Source organism: Pezoporus wallicus, unplaced genomic scaffold (genome assembly GCF_028554395.1).
Source record: "Pezoporus wallicus isolate ANWC-B61680 ecotype Strahan unplaced genomic scaffold, APGP_CSIRO_Pwel_v1 contig_1181, whole genome shotgun sequence".
NCBI classification, from domain to species: Eukaryota; Metazoa; Chordata; class Aves; order Psittaciformes; family Psittacidae; genus Pezoporus; species Pezoporus wallicus.
In genome coordinates, this window is record NW_026641428.1 from 2,404,380 (window position 1) to 2,425,433 (window position 21,054).

Genomic DNA, 21,054 nt, shown 5'->3' on the forward strand with positions numbered 1-21,054 from the left:
TGTATTAATCACAGTTTTGAAACCATGCTTATTAGCAATATCACTGAAAACTAACTTTTTAATACCTTTAATGGCAAATGCATGTTTTAGGCATTTTAACAGCAAGAACTACAATAAAAGCTAAAAAAATCCACCATAAAATCACCGTCATGAGTCCTTGCAACAAGTAACTTTTACTCAATTTGGCCAACAAAACCCACAAAAGTGATATAAATCATCCCTGAAAAAGTCTGAAATCAAATGACTCATAAAGAACTGGGATAACATAAGATATTAAAGGGACAACCTGATCCAATCCCAACTATCTGTCTGAGGAGATGGACACAGCATCTAGTACAGGCTGCTGTCCTCCAAATTTCAGTTCAGCCAAATTACAGTGATCCTCTGAAGTCATCAGTATTGCACCGAAATTCACCTCAAGTACTTAACATTTCATATTAAAAAAAAAAAATAAATTACTGTATACCAAAAAGGATTTGTTACAGCTTTCTTATACAGCACTTAGAGCATGTGTATCCTTAAACACTTTGCTTCTTTTTTAATGCATTTATAGTTCTGCCGCTGTTTCCAAAATCCTCTTTCCATTCTTTTTGACTGTGATAATAAGCCGATGAACTCTTAAAATACTCGTGATTTGACAAAGGGAAAAAAAAAATCTTAATTGCTCTGAACTACCTGACTTGCATTAAGTAATTAATTAGCTCTGCAGTCAACCCTGACAGCCCTGAATATTTTGGCAAGCATTTGCACATGCAAAGATTTGCAGGATCAGGTCAGTAGTATAACTGACACAAGTTACTTAAAAATAGCATGATGGCAGAAACAATGTATTTATTCATGGAGCTACTGTGGGACATACCATAGGTGTTATATTCAAAGGGCTGCAGCCACTTCTACCTTGATATGGTTGCATGTAATTCTGATACAGCTGCATCCCATACTAAAAACAGAAAATAACATGGTTAGCATTTTAAATTATAAACCTAAGCCAAGCAAATTGTTTTCCCAGATGTAAATAATAACACATGATTTTCTTTATCATTAAAACTCAGGAACAAATGCTGTTAGGATAAGGAAATGCACATTATCATCATTGTTGCTGCTGCCTTCTTTATAAACGTACATTCTGCATTAAATACTACCCGTTTAATACAATAAATGACCTACTCCTATTTTGTCACATATAGACACATTTTAAAAGCATACTAAAAGCATTCTTGTGTATTCCTGTTGTTTTGTTCAATATTACTCAACAATCTCAATGACTTCAACATGGTTGCATACAAACATATGCTTACAGTTAAGTATTTGCAGGACTGAGGCTTCAAGACATCATCCCATGCCCTACAGTGATTTCAGTAATTTGGTCTCCGCTTATTGGGATGAAATACAATAAGCTTTCACATTTAAGAGTACAAAGCTGATATTGCTATTACATGGGAACCTAGATACTCCTCTACCACACAACAGCAAAATTTCACAGAGTAAACTTAAGCAAGAAGCTAACTCCACACAGAAAAAATACCTTAAGCAACCAAATTGCTGTCATCCAACAGGTCCTAGTTTGTTCCACATCTGCACAGAGCTGTTTCAGGTCTCGGTTTCCTCCTGATTTGTTAGGCTAGTCAGGCACGGCACATTTTTTTAGCATTAATGCATATCTTGGACACAATACCTGTTGAAATAAAAGCCACTAATTCTCCTATTGTATAAGAGACAGCTGAATATTGTTTTCAGAAACCTTAAAGAATCTTCAGCTTACCTAAAAATTGTGGTTTACTTTAATATGTATCCTAATAATAAGCTTGTACCTTAAAGCAGAATCCATGGTTTGTTGGTGCTCCAGAAATCTTTTTGCCTGTCAAAGACATGTACATATCACTATTGCTGAATTCACAGAAAAACTGCAGGTGCCTTGGCTCCTAAAAAGAAGAGCAATATACTATAGTTAGACTATTTTTAGCCAGCCTCTCCACATAATAAACTCAGGAGACATAGGAGTTATCCTGTTCCAAAACAGTCTTAACATACTGTAGTTTTATCTCTGACATCATGAAATCTAGAAAGAGACAACTCAGCATTAATTTCATAATGCAGAGGAAAAACACATCAAACTAGTCAAAGAATTCATTCTTCCAGAGAGGGAGAAAAACCAAAGTACAAGTGATGATACTTCTCAGAAAACATCCACTAAATTCAAGCCATAATAATATCAGAGCAGGAGTCAAGTTTTGACAGCTGTATGCATTTCAAACACCAAAATAAAAGGTACTGTCATAATCTGAAAACTGTCCACTACTGTTTCTAACCATTATCTCCATCCTCTAAGATGAACTAAGCTAAGGAAGAAAACAAAAGAAATTTGCTGAAGGATACAAAAGCAGCTCCATGATTGCTCTGTCAATTAACACAGAAAATTCAGAACAAGAAAAAACTTTGGTTTAAGTGGTTTACATAAAAGGTGTCTCAACTCCAATGTATCCTGTTTAACATTATCAGGTTTCAAGAACTGCCACCAAAAAGTTGAAGTAGTAAAATGGAAAACTGTACAGTGACAGAACGTGAGAACTCGCAAAATCTTCCTGTAAAATCCCTTTATACACAGGGTTTTTTATTTTACATAATGAAGTAAGACAACCCCTTTTCAAAGCGCCTACTTACACTTCAGCATTTTAACTACCAGTTGAAAATTCATTTTAGAAGAGTACTCTGTTAACTGACTGGAAAAATATTGATCAGAATGAAGTAAAGTTAGGCAAAAGGAAATTACTCTAAGACAATACTTTTCCAATTTTATATCGCTTTAGATTTTACCTGTAATAAATATCTGTTTCCTTTTTATCATTGCAAGTTGAAATTAAAATTTTTTGTTATTAAAACAGATTTTAAATACATACATATTTGCTCTAACTTCATTATGGCCTCCCTTTTTTTTTTGGTTTGTTTTTTTTTTCCCCTTACCTTAGATGTACCTTTAATGGAAAAATAAAGACCAGATCTTCTCAAAAGAAAGTACAATTTTTTCCAGGATTTTTTCCCCTGCTCCTTTGCATGCAAATAACCATGAATCTCAGGATATGTGCTGGAGCTTAGGAACATCTGAAAGAAAACATCAGATATGCATTTTTCTTTCCATCTCAAATCAGCTTTCTGTTTCACTAACATACTCAGACAGAACTAAGGGGAATAAACCCCTAAATCCAGTATCACACCACAGTAATTCAATTATGATTGCATCTAGTCTCATTAAGAGTACCTCTGACTTAAGACGTGCAGAGTGTTACACAACTCCAAGGTATGCTAAGCAAGTTACATATTTATATAGAACGTATGGTTTGAAATGAGAGCATTAGTTATGCAATATGTTGACTTCAGCAACAAAACCAGTGTTAAGAAGTTCTGATCCCATGCCTCAGACCCTATTTATATAAAACTGCAAATGAATGCTACCAACAGAAGAAGAAGAACAAAAAAAAGCTACCTCTACTTCTCCCTGTGTTACAACCAGATAAGGGAACCAATCTGAGTTAAAATTAATTCACCAAAGAAATCACAAAAACTGAATCACAAACCCGTGCAGGTCAGGTAGATGTTACCATTTTCAAAAGGAAGAGACAAAGGAGGGACCTGCAGTGGTGCCTGAGCAGCTTTAGGAGCCAAAGCCAGAAGCTGGGCCAATCAAGACAACTCCTGCTCAAGATATTCAATGGCTTCGCTTTAGCCATTTCAACCAGACATTGTCAGAGTGCAACACAATTGTTATCTAGCAAGATACTGTTATCTTAGCAAAGACCAAGTACACAGTTTTACTCATTCTGCAGAATAAAACTGCAGAAGTACCCATTAAAAGCTGGCAACCATATTAACTTTATGCTAATTCCATGAAATGTATTCATTTTTATTACTCTTCTTCCAATAAAACTGCTCAGAACAATGACACATCTAAGCATACTAACCTAGAATCCTTCAATTTCCATATGTGCAAAGGAACCAATGTCATTACCAAGCTCTTCAAGGAAACTTGCCCCAGGCTGGTCTGTAGCATCATAAATACTATCTAGACTTATATAGAGGTAGGGAACAAAGGGTTTTCTGGTTGGCATCTGCAGTTTCCACTGCCACATTTTCCTCCTGTCCACTGCCACTTCCAGAAAATCTGATTTGAGGACACAAAGCAGCAGATTACCAGGCAAGAGAAAGAATGGCCAGTACAGGACTGCCGTAAAATAATGAAATGAATGTGATTTTGGAAGCACACCAAGTTCTTCAGACACTAAATAATGCAGTTCAACCAAGAAACACAAGGTTGCTTTCACTTCTATTGTTCTCCTGTCTTGCAGTCTAAATTCAGCTGGTGTGAATGCAGTAACACAGGCTTCATTTGACAGGGGAGTGCCCTAGCTCACAGCAAAGAATGCATTATGAATAGCTTCACTGTTATTCACCTGAATAGTTAAATTACAGTAAGACTAGGTACATCTGTCTACAGTGCTGCTGGCACACAGCTGTGTGCAAATGCAGTTTAAGCTATTTCAGTCACACTGAAGCAGAAGGGTAGGTTCTGGTAGGTGTTCCAGCCTGTTCATCTCCCCATTTGCCACGAATGAACAAGTTCACTGATGGCAAATATAAAGGCTGAGTTGAAGAAGTATTTTAACTGCATAAACAAAGTCAAATGGAAGCTTTAGGAAAATCTAAATGAGTCAATCTACGTAAAAAAAAAGAACAGCATCTTTTTAGGCTTTAGTATCTCTGCTTAACATGAAAGGAGTGGTTGGCTCACAGCCTGCACAAGTGTCTTTCCCAGGATTTCTGCCATAAGAGCTTCAAACCAGAAATGCTGTCATGAAAAACACGTTTCTTACTCAGCAGACCAAAGTGGAATACAAAATACAAAGCTCAGCTTCAACAGTCATCGTTGTGCCCATGCTATCAATTAAAATAAAGTAGCAATAATGCTAGGAAAAACGCAATCCCAGATCCATCTTTTTCTTTCTAAGACAGCTGAGGAATGTGAGAAAATACAACATGAGCAAGCTGAAGTTAAAACTAGTAATTGTCAGAAGGAATGAACAGTAAAAAATATTTCAGTCAGAACTGAATGCAATAAACACCTAGAACTAAAGATAGTAGAAAAGATCACTTCTTCTGGATTTTTGTTCTGGCTTGGTTTTGGTAGGGTTTTCTGTTGTTGTTTTGGTTGTTTGTTGGTTGTTAGTTTTTTTTTAATGGAGGTACATGCAAATTTATTACTGGGGGAATGGATCCCTGTTCAAACAGATAATCAATATATGACTAATATAAGAAAAGTAAGTCCTTAAAATAGGAAGATGAATTGCGGAGTTAAATGATGGTATGCTGCAGGCAGGGATTACCCGTCACATGATACGCAGAAATAAGCTTGCGCCCTCCCTCCCGTGCAGTGAAATTTATAATATGATTTGTAGGGTGGTATCAAATGTCACCATGTCTTTCACACAGTAACATATGACAGCACCAAGGACTCAATTATGATTTGCTTAACTGTAAAACCAACCAATTTAAAACCAGTGTGAACAAAAAACAAAGCAAAATGAATGCCTTTTGTTGGTAAAAAAACCAAATCAATCAACAGGTGAAAAAACAGAAGAGGAAAAGCATTGCACTGTCTCAGATTAATATAATAATAACAAAAATCAGAAATTCGAGATGTCATTAAATGCAATGAAGTTTGAGAGCCATACTCATAACTAGAAACCTTATCTGTCTGCATCTGCAACATTTTGAATGAAAGACAGGTTGCAGTAGCATGGAAAATATTTGCTAACCTGGATGCTTCTCAAGCATTACACACTATTTTTGAGAGTCGAAGCCAACATTTTCCTAAGGCTCTGTGAATCAAGTTGAATTTGATGACTGATTTCTTCAAAGATGTGATGACAGTTGGCAATGATCCAGCCCAATGCTACTGGGAATGAGCAGGATTTTCCCCTAAACCTGCTGATAAATTCTAGGGCACCAAGTAGTTCCAGTGAAGAAGTATTACTGACTCTCAGTATTGTCTCCTATTGACTTCAGTCAGTCTGAGAGTTTTAGACTGGCAGAAAGGCCAGAAAAACCTAGAATGGAAAATGGGGAAAGGCAGACTGGAACATGCCTAGGAGATTGACCAAAGGCTGAAATTCTATGCATGGCTATTTCAGCCTGAAATCTGGAACAGAATCAGATGGGAAACTGGTCAGGGAAAGAGAGACTTTCTGTGGCAGAATGATTAGAGAAAGAAAGCTTGGCTCTTAAATCTGTGAAGGCAGAGAATGAGAACAACTAAGAACATGGGGGCTGGGGCAAGAGATGGCGATGGAGAAGGCCAAAAGGAAAAGTCACTATCAGGAATTCAACCTTTCACAAAATGTAAGTGCCTGTCTTGATAATCCCGATGTGTTGTTAACTTAATTTTTGCATACATAAAATTTATTTTGTTATTCTTATTTAGGAAAGGCATATGTTCTCTTGTTTCATATATCCTACATCAGGTGCAAGGTTCTTTTTATTCCTCTGGACGACAGGTTGGACATGTGCTGTCTACAATAGTTTTTTCTAATGTATTTACACTATATGTAAAAAGCAATTAGAAAGAAGCAGCCAAATTGATGAACAGAACCCTGAACTTGAAGTCTACCAACCAAATCTGAATAGAAATTGCATCTATTAGAGAATGTGGGGTGGGAAGGGAAATAGGTCTACTCTTAAAAACAAAACCAGAAAGAACCTGCTATTTTGAAGGTGTCACTGTTAAATTTAAAACAGTGACATACTGCACAGTGGAAAAAAAAACAAAAAACTTGTTACGATTAAATATAAGACCCCTCAAAATTAAAAATTGGAGAAATGTTATTCACAGACAAAAAAAAAAAAAACAACCCCAAAACCCAAAATTTTGACCCTTCAAAGGAATTTAAACAAAAACGACCAACACCTTATTGACCTCAGTGAGGGCAGGATATCACCTATTAAGGACTCAGTTCTGTCAACACTCTATGCTGTGCAGTCTATTCATTGGAAGTGCTGTCATGAATAAGAGAGGCCTCAGATTAAGAGCTTCATATTGCCTTCCTTTTTGAAATGTTTTTAAGTATCCAATTTGCAAAAATAAGCTACAGCAAGACTTCCAGATGATCCATACTGCCTACCACTAACCATGTATATACAGTGTTGTCTCAGAGCAGCCATATTAATAAATCATAGAATCATAGAATCGTTAGGGTTGGAAAGGACCTTAAGATCATCTAGTTCCAACCCCCCTGCCGTGGGCAGAGACACCTTATGCTAAATCATATCAGCCAAGGCCTCGTCCAACCTGGCCTTGAACACTGCCAGGGATGGAGCATTCACAGCCTCCCTGGGCAGCCTATTCCAGCCAAATACGGCTTCTAATTCTAATAGTGACACTTTTTTCAGGCTGTAAGTCAAACCTCTCTTTGGTATACACAGACATTTGGTATATGTCAGACCTAACAATTTTACTTACCACATGCTAAATGATAGGAGACAGGTAAACTGTTGGGTTTTTTTTTTTGTTTTGAGGCTATTCAGATGTTCTGACTTAAAGTCATCAGCCAAAATATCCACTTTCAATGAAAGTCAAGAAAAACATACTTGAAAAATATTTTACTTGCTCACCGCTCAATATACAAAAAACTATAGATGTATCAGAAATGATTTTTTTAATCACTCGTAAGCATTGAGTTGTTAAAACAAATGTCTCTCTTGATACTTGATCAAGCACATCACAGATAATAACCAAGACTATTAATTCATCTTAATGAAAGTTTCCAAGGATATAGCGACTGGCTGCAAACAACTGACCCAACAGCTTCTGCTGAAATGTGCATGACGACTGCACAATTCACAAAGGTATTCTCTAACTTATGCCTCCTAAATTTTATTGAACAAAATACAATTAAACAGACAATACAACATAAAATAGCAACAGAGGAGCGTTGACAACAGATTTTTCCATCTACCAATATGGGATGTAACCATTACCTATTTAGAATGATTCTTAATCTTACCCACAAGCACTGCACATTCACTATATATCATATATGGGCAAGAGTATCTAAATCAAATGTTTATGTTAGACTGCAAAATCTGTTTGCTTATTTGCATAGCAAAAGTGAACCAAGTTTCTTTAGATAGGCAGCATCTGTAGAAATTAATATTTTTTATTTAGGTTTGTAAAAATTATTTATGGAATCCAGTATGTGTCAATTATATTTAATTTGAAACATTTTTAATCCATTGGGGGTTAGCTTAACCTCCTGACTAAACATCCATTTTTGTAACTTTTTAATACAGAGGAATGTTTTGAGAAATATTTCTTTAATGTTTTTCCTTTACTGGCCGATGCTAGAGTAGAATTTATTAGATAATTAAAAAAAAACCTCAACAACCTAGCTTTAATATTTCTTTTAGTTTTACCTTGAAAATCCTGTGTTCTTATGTTGCCTTTCCAATCAGTCTTTATCCCCAAAACTCACTCATAGGCTTGTTGTCTTAAGTCTAGTGAAAGTTCTTCTATTAATTAATTTTTCTAGTGACAAGCAAGCAAGAGTGATGAGTATGTTTCCACCTTTATTACTCATTTTTCACCCCTTTGGGAAGTAAGACCATGATATGGTCATTCTGTGAAATTATTCCCACTGTAAACTAAAATCTTGTGTCCACTTAAAAGATGACTAACACTGAGTGACCTACCATTTTTTTTCCCAAAGGCTACAGTAGCCTTCAAGCTAACAAATCATACTAGTCAGTCTAAATTTTCTACTCATTAAGATTAACCATTTAAGCCTTTTTTTATATCCAGTTGTATCGCATTACCATTTCCTCATTATTCTACCAATGCCTGCTGTTAAATATATGCCAAGTACTGCAGCGCTCCACCTTTTTAAGGAAACAGGATCTTTCACCTGAAATACCCAGTAAAGGCATTAACCATTTTATACTTCATTTTGTGTTTTTACATCTGTGATTCTGAAAGAATGTGTATGTTTCAAAGTGTGGTCATACAATAACTGTCTAGAAGGGACACACCACTTCGTATCTCGTAAGGAAAAAAAAAAATTAACCATATTTTGAGTTATTCAAAACCTAGGAACAGATCCAACAGTGACAAAAAATTATGCTCACAACAAAAAGGCAATGGGAAATTCTAAGCTATGCTGGCTCATCTTCATTCAAAGATTACACACCTGTAATATCCCAGAGTGCCTTGCAGCTTCATGGGTCTCACTTGGAAAAGGTATCGTATGATCTGGAAAAAAGCTCTGTAACAATAACAATTTGTATCAAAGTTCAAGAAAAATAAGTATAAAAATTCCTATCCCTTTTGGATGCAAAATTAAAGTTCTCCATGCCCTGCAAGACACTGCAGGTTCTCTGATCCAGTAATTCACATTTACCTTACTATCATTCCTAAATTTGTGGTATCTGATATATTATTTGCTGAAAACCTTAAAAATTTTGAAAAAACATCACCAGTTTCTGGAATCAAGAGGGTTTCCTACACCAGTACTTGGCTCTTAGTGCTGTTTTTCTAGTAGTAATTTCTATTGCTGTTGAGATGTAAGAGTTGCCTTGGGGTTCAATGTGCTGCAAAGTAGGGGCAATATATGCCAACACTGTTTTCTATTGCTTTCCTTACACTAGAAACCCAGCAAAACATTTTGGAAAAACTTCCATTAATAAAGAATAAGTCCTCCCAGTTTTTATCTAACTGTCCACTTTGTGTATGAAGAACAGTTACATCTGAGTATATCAATATGGTATGGTTAAAAAGCCCACATTTAAAGTGTCAATTTCATTATCAAGGGAAGATCATGGGGTAGTTTTTGGACAGACCTGCAGCTGGGGAGTTCAATACAGTCATGCAAATATGAACCAGACAAGAACCTGATCATTACTTACGAAGTTTTCTCAAGGTCTGGACAAGTTTGAAGCTAATATTCCCTTGACCATCGAATGTCCAGTGACCTTTATTTTTAATAAAACTGAACTACTGGCAGGGTTGATTCATATCAGCTCATTTCTGATAAAGCATCCCTGCTACACCTGGGTCCACAGTACCCAGAAGAATGACTCAGCAGAAACAGTAGGGTCTCTGAACAACCACGGGTGCTTATGCTAGTCACAGCTGCATGTCTGCAGCACTCCACAGCTGGTTCCACCCACTGGTTAACCACACACTTCTTTGAAAGCTACTCCGCTAATCATAGACTGTCTCAAGCTTAGAATTTTTCACTTGGTGCAATGATACCTCTATGCTGGGGAGTACATGATTTGCTCAGAGAAACAAAAAAAACTCAGATCTCTTGGATCTTTTGTTATCTTAATATTTACCTTTTCATCTTTTTCACAGGTAGAGAATTTGAGTTCCCTTCCACTTTTCACCTTTCAAGTCCTCATACATTTCTGCTATTTCTCCCTTTGACATCTGAAACAAGCTGGCTTTATAAGAGACAGTATTAGGAGTGATCCAAATACACCATGCATTTGAGCAACCAGATAGTGAATTTCTCCAGCTGAGCCAGGACTGCTTCCACGGCCTTTGCCATCAGCCACGGTCTGAATTAACAACATTAACCTTTGGCAACATCCTTGAGTTACAAGTTGTCTCTGCTCTCCTTCCATTCTTTACATACACTAACTCTGGCTTCACTTCCACTTACTTGTAATAGATTATGGCTGCTCACAGTCTTTTGTGTCAGATGTCGTTTAGCTGCAGCTGTGAGAAGCTGCCATTGGGCAGCACTGGCCCATAACATTCAATTTCCACTTTAACAATAAAATCCATCTTTGCTACAGATACCCCTCCTCATACTGCTTCATTTTACGTTTTGTTGTCACTTGATGGCAACTTCATTCAATTTCAGTAACTTTATTTTGCTGCAGGTCTATGTGCAAACTTCCATAAAGTTAAGCCCATGTCTGCATGTCTGCCCCCTCACCCTCCAAAAACTAAATGTATGAACAGGGATGTTCTACAATTGCAACAAAGGGACTAGACAACAGTTACATGGCCAACTCGTATGTTCCTATATCTCATATATTCTTTCCCAGTTACTCCTTTTGACTCATTAATAACTTTACACTCTGCCTATCCACATGTAACAGAAAAGACTTTCTTGTAACTACAGCAATTGCACCACTTCACAGCTATAATGTCAGGACTTACCAGTGGATTTTTAAAAAATTCATACTTGGCATAATTTTTTCTAAAATACAGTTTATTTTCTTCTTCCATTACCCAATTTGACTGGACTTCCATTACTAATTCATGGTCCTCTATAGCTCTTCCTGCAAAAAACCACAAACAAATTAAAACAAACCCAAAACCCACATAACCTGCACCTTAACAGCCTAAGAGTAGAATGTGGAAACACAAAGGTCAGGTAATAAAAATATTATTATATTAATTTGAACAAATACAAACAATGAAACAAGCAACCTGAACACGGTCTGCTACTTAGGTCCATGTTACATCAAACTGCTGTTCCACCTCAGTAGGGCCCTACTTCTGAGGTAGGTCACAAATGGGTTATGTTTGTTGTGCTTTGTTTCTTTTAAAGGGGCAGCTGGAGGCTTTATTCTATTGCGTGGCCAAATCCACATTCTCCCTGCAGCAGCCAGGCAGCTGTGTGATGCATGGGGCAGCAGTCAGGAGACCACTTCAGCCATTCACTCAGCCTATCTGTGGTTTCTGTTGGAAATGTCTTCCTAGCAGCTGTAGGACTAGCATATGCAAAAGGAATGGTAAAAGTAAGCCATGAAAAAAATAAAAACCAAACCAAAAATAACCTACAAAGTGAATCCTAATGTGTAGTTTGTCTTTGCAGTGGGACGAGGGGAAGAAAAGGCAAAGAATCCAGTTGTAGCACAGCACTGGCAAACAGAAACGGTATTCTCACCGTTTTAGACTGCTTCTGCCATTTGGATTCTTGAGTGAGTTTTTCCATTTTACAGCCATATGAAATGAACTTAAAGGAAAGACATAGAATTTAAGAACTCCTCTATATGTGTGGTGATTGTTGACATGTTGCACGCTTTGAGTAATGCAACATAACTACTCATAGCGCAGAAAGTTAAGCATAAATCCTCAAGACTATGCATACATGCATAATTTGTCTACAATATTATTAATACTGCATATTTCCCCCCTCCCCCTTTTTTTGATACATTTCATCAGCTTGTGAATTGATATTACAAAAAAAAAAAAAACCAACAAAAGAAAACAACACAATGGACATGCTTCCAAATGAGCACACAGTTTTTGTGCCCACTCATATTTTGTTGTGGACTCAAACTAATGAGAATAAGATGGAATTGAACAAAGTTGTAGATTTTATTTAAATTATCATTGGCACCTCCAAATTTCAATTACACTCCAACGAGTGACAGGTTAAGAACAAATCTGACTTCTAAACTGACGTCTCTCTGCCAGTTATGGGGTTTTAAAATCCAATTCTGATCATGGTTTCAACAGGAAAAGGCAATTAAAAATTCATTATAAAAACCATGCAACTTACAATTTTATGGTCCTAATTCTCTAATCCCATTTTCTTCACTTAGAAAAATTTTATTAGAAATTGTTTTTAAAAGTCCTAACATATAAAATAATAGTATTAAAAAAAAAAAAACCACCAAAATTTAATAAAGCATAACATTAAATTAATATAAATGGTAAATTTTTGTAAGTGGTCCTGGGTAAACAAACAGCCTAACTTTTATAAAGTGTAGTGTGGACAACATCCTAAGAAATAAAAATTGAAACTCATTTGAAATCATTAAAACCTCTTTAGAACCACAATATCTTTCTATTGATCTTCTCTTGCCATCTTAGTCACTGCTTCATGCTTCCACACTGTCCAGTCTGTTGGGTAACAGCTTTATTGTAGCCCACAAATCTATAAGCTTCTTCAGGAAGTTTCCAGCTAGCAAATTTAGAGACAATACACTTATACAGCTAAATTTCACCTCAGTGGGAAAATATCAAGCTCATAACTGGCATAAGACAAAGCACTCTGATGATCAAACAGGGCAAAGTTAAAACTTCCACTGAATTTAACTCATTGCTGAGCCCATAAAGACAGAAATTAAGGATGCTACATGAAACTCACATATTGTAAGTGTATTAAATGAAGCACACAAAACCAGAAAACAAAAAATACCCCCAAAATAGAAAAAGTGAGACTTTGAAAAATGTTGTACATGCTGCTCTACTGCAAAACACATTCTTCAGATGCAAGAGACACTAAATAACTGAAGCTCTTCCTCAAAACCAGCATGTTTTTTTTCCTTTCAATTTTATAGAGAGAAAGTGTTCCCCTGGGATGACATTTAAAACTCCTGAATGCTTGGCATTGTGACATTTAAGAAAATACCATTTCCTCAAGACTTACTTCTTGGTACAAAAATAAGAAATTCTGCCATCACCCCAATGGGTGGGTAAGGCTGCTGGTATTTCTTTAAGGTGACATATCACAGAATATTCTACACTTTATTCAACTTACTTTCTTGAAGGAACCGAAATACTAACTTAGTGTCCTCCAAAACACAGCCCTCTAATCAAACCCTAAACGTTGCCATGAAAAAGCCACACTTTGGTATAGTTAGATCATTTTTTCTCTTCCAGCTAGACTGCAAAGTTTCTGCCTCCTTCTCTACCATCTCTTTATTACTACTACCTCTAACGTGAGGACCACCTTCTCCAAAACAGAGTCTCCTTAACTATGGAAAATAACTAAAGCACATGGAAGTTTTAATATTGAAATCCATGACAGAATGTATTTCAAATGGTCTCTCTAGCCACACAAATCAGGGAGGGAATTAAATCAAATGAAAACCAGAAAAGCCATTGCTCAGTACTATTGCACAGATAATGCTTTGTAAGCCTTCCCACAGACTACCTAAAAGAATGCAGATAGTGAAATCAAAACAAGACAGTGAAACATAACAATGATGTGCCTGGCCAAGCCACTACTCCCTACTCACAGAGGAATCCTAGAATGCAAGTCAATAGAGCTCAATAGAGCTCAATAGAGCTGCAGAAGCAAAATGAAAAATGTTTACAGTCAACACAATCTTTCTCACTAGAGAAGGAAAAATTTCAGCATGAAGGTAGTACTTTCTTTCAAAGGAGAACAGCTATGGAAAACTTCTGTTTTCACAGCTTGTCCTGTCTGTAGAGGGGAATTATGTGACCCAAACACCAAGGTACCTAACGGTAGGGATGACATGGCATCATCCAAATCCAGGCATACCTCAGCAGCCTTTAATAATCTCAGACAAGATGAAAAACATCTATGAATTTCTTCAAATTCAGTAGCCTGGGACAATGGGACAAAGAGGGAACATACCAGAAGCACACAGTTCTGAAATACACTGAGATTTATAGTACTGTAATAGTTCTTGTACTTTGGATAGTTGAAATAGAGCCCAGGCTACTGCAAAACTTTGGAGGCGGGTAGGAAGACTGAGCATCCGAGGTGACAGGGCAAAAGCAGTGGGTTGTGATGGGTGCCAAAAGGCAGGCAGATGGAGTACACCAGTCAGGGCCTCAGGGAGGTGGTGGAGGTGGAGGAACCATCTCACCTGCCCACTTGCCCTGAGTCAACACCACCTGGTCAGTGCTTGCCATGCAGCATAGTGAGGATGCAACGATGCTTAACGTACAACAATACAGCTCCACACTAAAAGGCACATAGGATTGTGAAAACAGGACTATACAGACTGTGGATTTATGTTTTGGTTTAAGTGGAATATTTTTTTTTCCTTCTTTTTTAACTTTCACATGCAGGTACCTCCACACAGGAATGAGCAAACACTCCAGTGATGTAATTAATGTCTGTCTTGATTAAAAGCAGAACACTGTGCTCAGCTCACTACGATTCATGCAATTATGTCTAATTCAGAAGTATTCAGACAGCTGTTAGGTATTAAAGAAAATGTTCACTAACTGATGAATACTTTACTAATCCCCGTAATACTGGAATTTACATAAACATACACACTCACAGTATTTCTCCTTTCTATATCTATTTGTTTAATTTGGGAGCAGAAAAAGACTGTCCAAATTTCCATGGGTAAAATACACAACAAACACAGCAAACAGTCCAAAACTAAATCATCATTTGAAAAATATTTGTTCACACTACTCATCCAGTGCTTAAGAACATACTTAAAGCAAGTCAAGATCAATATGTTAAGTCTTTCAAACAAAACCAATCTAACACTGTCATAAAAATAAACCTATTATTATTCAGTATCATTAAAAACATAGAAGAAATCTCATGTTGCTCTTAGTAATGTTGAATTGCCATTTATAAGAGGAGGTTTAGACTGGATATTAGGAAAAATTTCTTTACCAAAAGGGTGATCAGGCACTGGAACAGCCTTACCAGGGAAGTGGTCGAATCACCATCCCCGGATGTGTTCAAAAACCAGCCTTTAGTGACATGACTTAGTGGTGGACTTGGCAGTCCTGGGATAGAGGTTGGACTTGATGATCCTAAAGGTCTTTTCCAGCCTAGTTGATTCTGTGATTCTAAGAAATCGTATTATTTTAGAAATTATTAGATCATCTCTTTCTAAAATTATGCCCTAAGCACACAAGCAATTTTTATGATTTCATAATCTTAGGAAAAGCAACTTCACTAATGATTTTATATTGAAATCTTCCAAGAAATCCTCCAGACTGAAGAAAGCACTATCTGACAAAGAGTATATGAGCCACTATTGCTCTGGCATGGTTTGCCAGAAATGTCTTCTTCAATAGCTGCTACACTACTTAAATGCTACACCACTTAAACACCAGCCACACTATAAAATACAGAAAACACTACTGCTATTTATATAGTAGTGCTGTCTAAATCCAGTTTTTATATCTCCTCTTCTGTAGCAGTGCTCAACCCAGATTTAACTCCGACCTTACTCTGAGTTGGAAGCATCTTACAACTGATACATTCAGTTCAAAAGGTTTTAAATATCTTTGAAATGTTACAAAGCAACAAAAAAAAAACTGGAAAATGTTTGTGACTGCCTTCATGGGATAAAGGATCAGAAAAGGGCAGAAAACAGATTTAGCTTTTGTAGTTCATCTTTAAAATATGGCTGTTCAACATAATACAGTCAGAGCTGCACAGTTATTTTAAACAAATGCACAAGTCCAGACTCCCTAGGTAAATACACAGAAAGACAATAGCTTTTAGCCATATATAAATCTCCACGGGGGGGGGGCAAAAGGTTGTTTTTTTGTTGATGGTGAGTGTTTTTTCAAAAATCTACAGTACTGGAGTTGCCAGGTATCAGTGCAGTATCTTCTGAGAATCAAGGACTCCAAGAAGTTTTCTATGTGTTTTAGGATGCAGGAAGGCCCCAAAACATTCTCTTTCTCAAGCCATGCTTTGCACTGGCAGCTGGAACTGCTTTTGAGGTTGCAGAAGTACTATCTTTGGTAACTCTAGTACAGTGCCAAAGTTAAATAATAATATGGAAGCTTTCAGTGACATGAAATTGAAAGCAGATTTTTTTTTTAATGGTATTTGTCTTCTAGTAAAGTTTTCTGATATAGTTCCTTATCAAAACCAAACACAACACAGAACTGAAAAGTAGTGCTGTAAAAGTAAGTAAGATTGACTAGAGTATCAGTGCCATACCACATCCTAGCAGTGGACTTCTAAACTCATCTTCTGCTGAGTGAAGTCTTTCATGTGTTCTGTATTTCTTACATCTCTGCAAACATCCCCTTTGTCCTTGTATTAATTTATATTAATGTGTTTTAATACTGCAAAATTACATCTCTACACTTGAAAAAGGTACAGAGACCAGAAGGCAAAACCATGGTTGTAATGTGAAACCATGGATTACACCTTTTAAACTGTGTAGCAGAAAATGAAGGAATACTGATGATGTGGAAGGGGTTCAGTGTTTCATTTCCAGCAACTTAAAATACTAAGCATAACATCACTTCAACATAGCTCACTGGTCCATAAGTGGAAGTTTAGAAGAATGGTTTTGTTCTGCCTTTTAAATAGTCCTGTCCTAGAGTTCACAATAGATCTAGCCAAACTGAGTGCATTAAAAGAAAATACTGACAGCCTACTTCAATGTTGGTTTTGAATACTGAGTCCTATTGTCCAGATATAATAGCAGAGTGTAACTGCTTTCTGTCTTTGATGTCAGAGATTTCACTCAGGTGTGTTGGGAAACAGCAAAGCTTTTGTTGTCTTGCTAGACAAGCAGGAAATACCAATAAAAGACAAAGAACTGACAAAGAAAAGCAAGGAAGAACGAAGAAGAATTTGCATTGAGAACCTTAAATGGGCAGCATCTTCCAAATCATTCTTACAGATGCAGAAAAAAGTAGTGTGAGGCAAATGCACTATGACAAAATGTACTTTATAGCTATGCTTTCAACAAAAAGAGAAACAGACACAACAAGCCCCCAAAAGAATAAATTCACACAAGTCCTCCATCATTTAGCTTCCAAGCCTTTCTATAACAATTATACTTCTATGCGAAAATGAAAACCAAACACCTTGTTTACTGCCATACAATTGTATGGTATTAATCTTACCTAAACCTGTGTGGGTAAGTTGTTCAAACAGAGTCCAGCTATGGTCATCAATGTAGTGGTTCTTCAGTATCAAGAGCTGACATACATCCCTGGCTGTTATATCACTTGGTACTTCCAAAGCTCTGCTAGTATTGTCTTCACTATATACTTTAATTACCTGCAATAAATAAAAAAGCTAAAATATCTGTAAGTTTAACTTTTGATTCAGTTAGTTCAAATACATTCCTCTCTCATATTCATGACTGAGACAAGAACCTATACATTTAGGATGCAATACTAAAGACAGCCATTTCTCTCTAGAGCATGGTGTAATTTGTTCTCACAAAACAGCTGAGTAAAGCGTATCCCACTTCTAAGTTTGGCTACTGGTCATCTTTTGCCACAGGACACCAAAAAGATTGTTGCATTCACTTAAAATATATATATATATAATAGAGAGGTAAATAAACCTGGTGAAAACGTACATTCTTACATAAGCTAAAGAAGAAATCACAGAGGATAAACAGTGAAACTCAAGAATTCAGTGATTGCAGAACTGTAACAGTTGATACAGAGTTAGTTCAGAGAACAATCAGATTCAAGAAGCTCATAATTCTATAGACAATAGAACAGGAAATGCTACAGACATGCTTCGAATTTTCACAAGCAAGAACTGAAGCTATGAGTTAATAAAAAGACATACAAACATACATAATAAAAAAATATCATACATGTGAAAAAAATTACCATCATATGAGGACCAGAGAAGTAAACAAAATGTTGTAGAAGACGTAGATGTAAAAAATCTTCTAACAAATATACAGTTTTTATTGTGTTCTATCAGTATTTTTTCCAAGTTTCTTTATTCTACTGGAGGGGGTGTGGAGGGGAGGAAGAGGAGGAAATGCAAACTCTTATGAGTTATCCTGTCACCATCACTTTTAAATGTCAGTTAAAAAGTTATTTTTCTCCACTGGTACACCCTTAGGAATGGGTGTCCATAATTTCCTGAAGAACTGAAATTAACCTTGCTGATGCTTAGTTTCAAATGAAGAGGCTGAGGAAGTCTTACTGCATAGTGATTGTTTGAAAGAAGGCATGACCATTTAGGTACTTTTTCTGTATTTTCTTTACCTGAAGGAGAATTAATCAAATGAATTAGATGAATCTCTGAACTCGATGGAACTGATGCAAGTCCCCACAGTGACTGAGCCCATTAGGGTCAAGGCAGAAGGTTTTTTTTCTGGTATAGGAGTAGAAAATAATTTCGTATTCCTCACAGAAGTCAAGAAACCCAATACTCTTTTAGATTTCCTCTATTCTGCATTTTTTAAAAGTAGACAAAATACAAACAGTGAAAAATATTGACAGTCCCCACACAAGGATCAACTCCTATCTGTGGTATTATATGTGGGAATGGTAACACAGTTCCCAGAATAAAAGAGATGTTTGAGATTTTATTATAAACACGGGCAGATAAACATGAACAGTAGGTAGAGAAGATCTGATGCAACATTAAACATGCCATAAAGTCTTCCAGGTACTCAGAAACACACTAAGTTATCAGGTCTGGTATGAAGTACCTTGTATTTTCAAACAAGCATTTTCACTGGAAAGCTGCTCAATGTCATGAGACAGGGAAGTAAATACAATAATTCATCCTCAAGAATCAGATTTATTCACCAATATTTACATTTTCCAGTACTGTGAAGTAACAGTGTTATTCATTCTCTACCAAAACAATGAGAGTCTGAATGTCCATCCCCAGGGCAGTGCTTGCTGTGTACTGTCAATGGAAACGCTAAGCAGCTCACTTGCTAGTGACAGTGGCCACACCAGTAAGGAATTCAGCACAGCTTAAACTACCCCGCCTACCCTGTCTGTGCCAAAGCACAGGCATCCTCAAGACAAAGAGCATCAAAGATGTTTTGAATTTATCCCCAAAATCCTCTCAGTTTATACGATTCATCCATATTCATCAGAATACATTACACACCTCACCTGAACTTTATACACAAAACCTAAACATGGTTGTAAGCCCTTCATTAGACAAATTCTTAAAGACAAATGAACATGATATTGTCAGTCAGTCCTTAATTTGCTGCCTTACAAAACACATGCTGATTTCAAGCATCTAATGAATAATCAGCAATGTATTGGTGCCCTAACCTGTTACAGCAGCTCCTGTAACCAGTTGTGCTAAAGTTGGTAAGTAAGTGAGCAAAGAGACACAACTTTATCTCCTGCCATGTGCTTTTTTCCCACTAACTGCAAAAATTCTTCCTTGACCTCCACCCCAAATCAGGTCAGCTCACCCACAATTTCTAAACATCAGAGCAAGGAAAAAGGACTCCATTTGAAAACCACATAGTGATTAAAATACCTTGATGGCCTTACTCCTCTTCATAATGTGTTTTTCACTATGGAACTACATATATGCCAGTTCTGTTACAAACTTTGGCCCTGTGTATTAGATCAGCGTGAAGTCCATGATGATTTGCTTTAATATTTCAGCTAATAAGTGATTACAACTCAAGAGCTCCACACAAGGTTCAGCCACCCTTGCCACAACACCAATCTCCAAGATACAGCAGTCATTAAAAGTGGTGAAATCTGTCTCTACTCATGAATCGACTACCTCAGAGCAAGAGTCTTCCCACAAAAAGAGGCAGACCTGGAGAAAGTAGATCCAAAGTTTCCACAGGCCTAAGCTGCATCCCACTACTAACATTCAATACAAAAGGCAAGAAGACCACATCGAAATTGAATTGAATGACCAATACCACCAAAGCAGCCATGCTTGGTTTCCTAAAATGTCTATGCTTTGGCAGCATTCCCAAGTGGGACTGGTTAGCAATGAAGCATGCTTGCAGTATGGTCATGTCCCATGCACACAGACACACCAAACTCCTGCTCCAGTCACACAGAAATGATGTTTTGCAGTCCAGGATAAAAGCAGTATGAACTATGTAAAATCCTGCAGTATTTACAGAGATTCAAATATGAAGTTAAAGAAGTGTCTAGCATGCTGTGCTGTGAATGAGGTAGAGGGCTATACAGGTGAGTGTACAAAACAGCACCCCATCACCTTAAAACATGTACTACTCTGGGCAGCACTGAAGGTCAGGGACAGCTTCATTAGCCTCTTCAGTTAGTCTGTATGAGGCTGAATCTAAAACATTTTACAGGCTAATGTTCCAGAAAGGAGAGAGACAGTATAATTAAGAGAGAATTAAAGAAGAAGAGAATTAAAGTGACTTTCCTAGTTCTGGACTAGATGATCATTGTAGGTCCCTTTCAACTGAAATACTGTATATCTCAAATCATTTCTCCATAATGCCAGGGTAAGAATCCATGCCATTGCCCTGGCTAGGGACCCTGCCAACATGTACTAGCCGCTGTAGTTTTCTCCAGGTACTCATCAAGGTGGTGTGCTTGTTTCACAGCAAGAGCACGTACAGGCC

The 21,054-nt window shown here is 36.9% G+C and overlaps 1 protein-coding gene across 1 annotated transcript in view; it reads right to left on the minus strand.

Annotated features, from left to right (window-relative positions):
- Positions 1 to 21,054, minus strand: part of GRB14 (growth factor receptor bound protein 14) — a 63,894-nt gene that overhangs the window by 10,417 nt on the left and 32,423 nt on the right. The window contains 7 exon segments of the mRNA XM_057423831.1: positions 860 to 940; positions 1,526 to 1,621; positions 1,812 to 1,922; positions 2,962 to 3,099; positions 9,231 to 9,305; positions 11,213 to 11,334; positions 17,612 to 17,768. Coding sequence (XP_057279814.1) covers positions 860 to 940; positions 1,526 to 1,621; positions 1,812 to 1,922; positions 2,962 to 3,099; positions 9,231 to 9,305; positions 11,213 to 11,334; positions 17,612 to 17,768 — 780 coding nt within the window.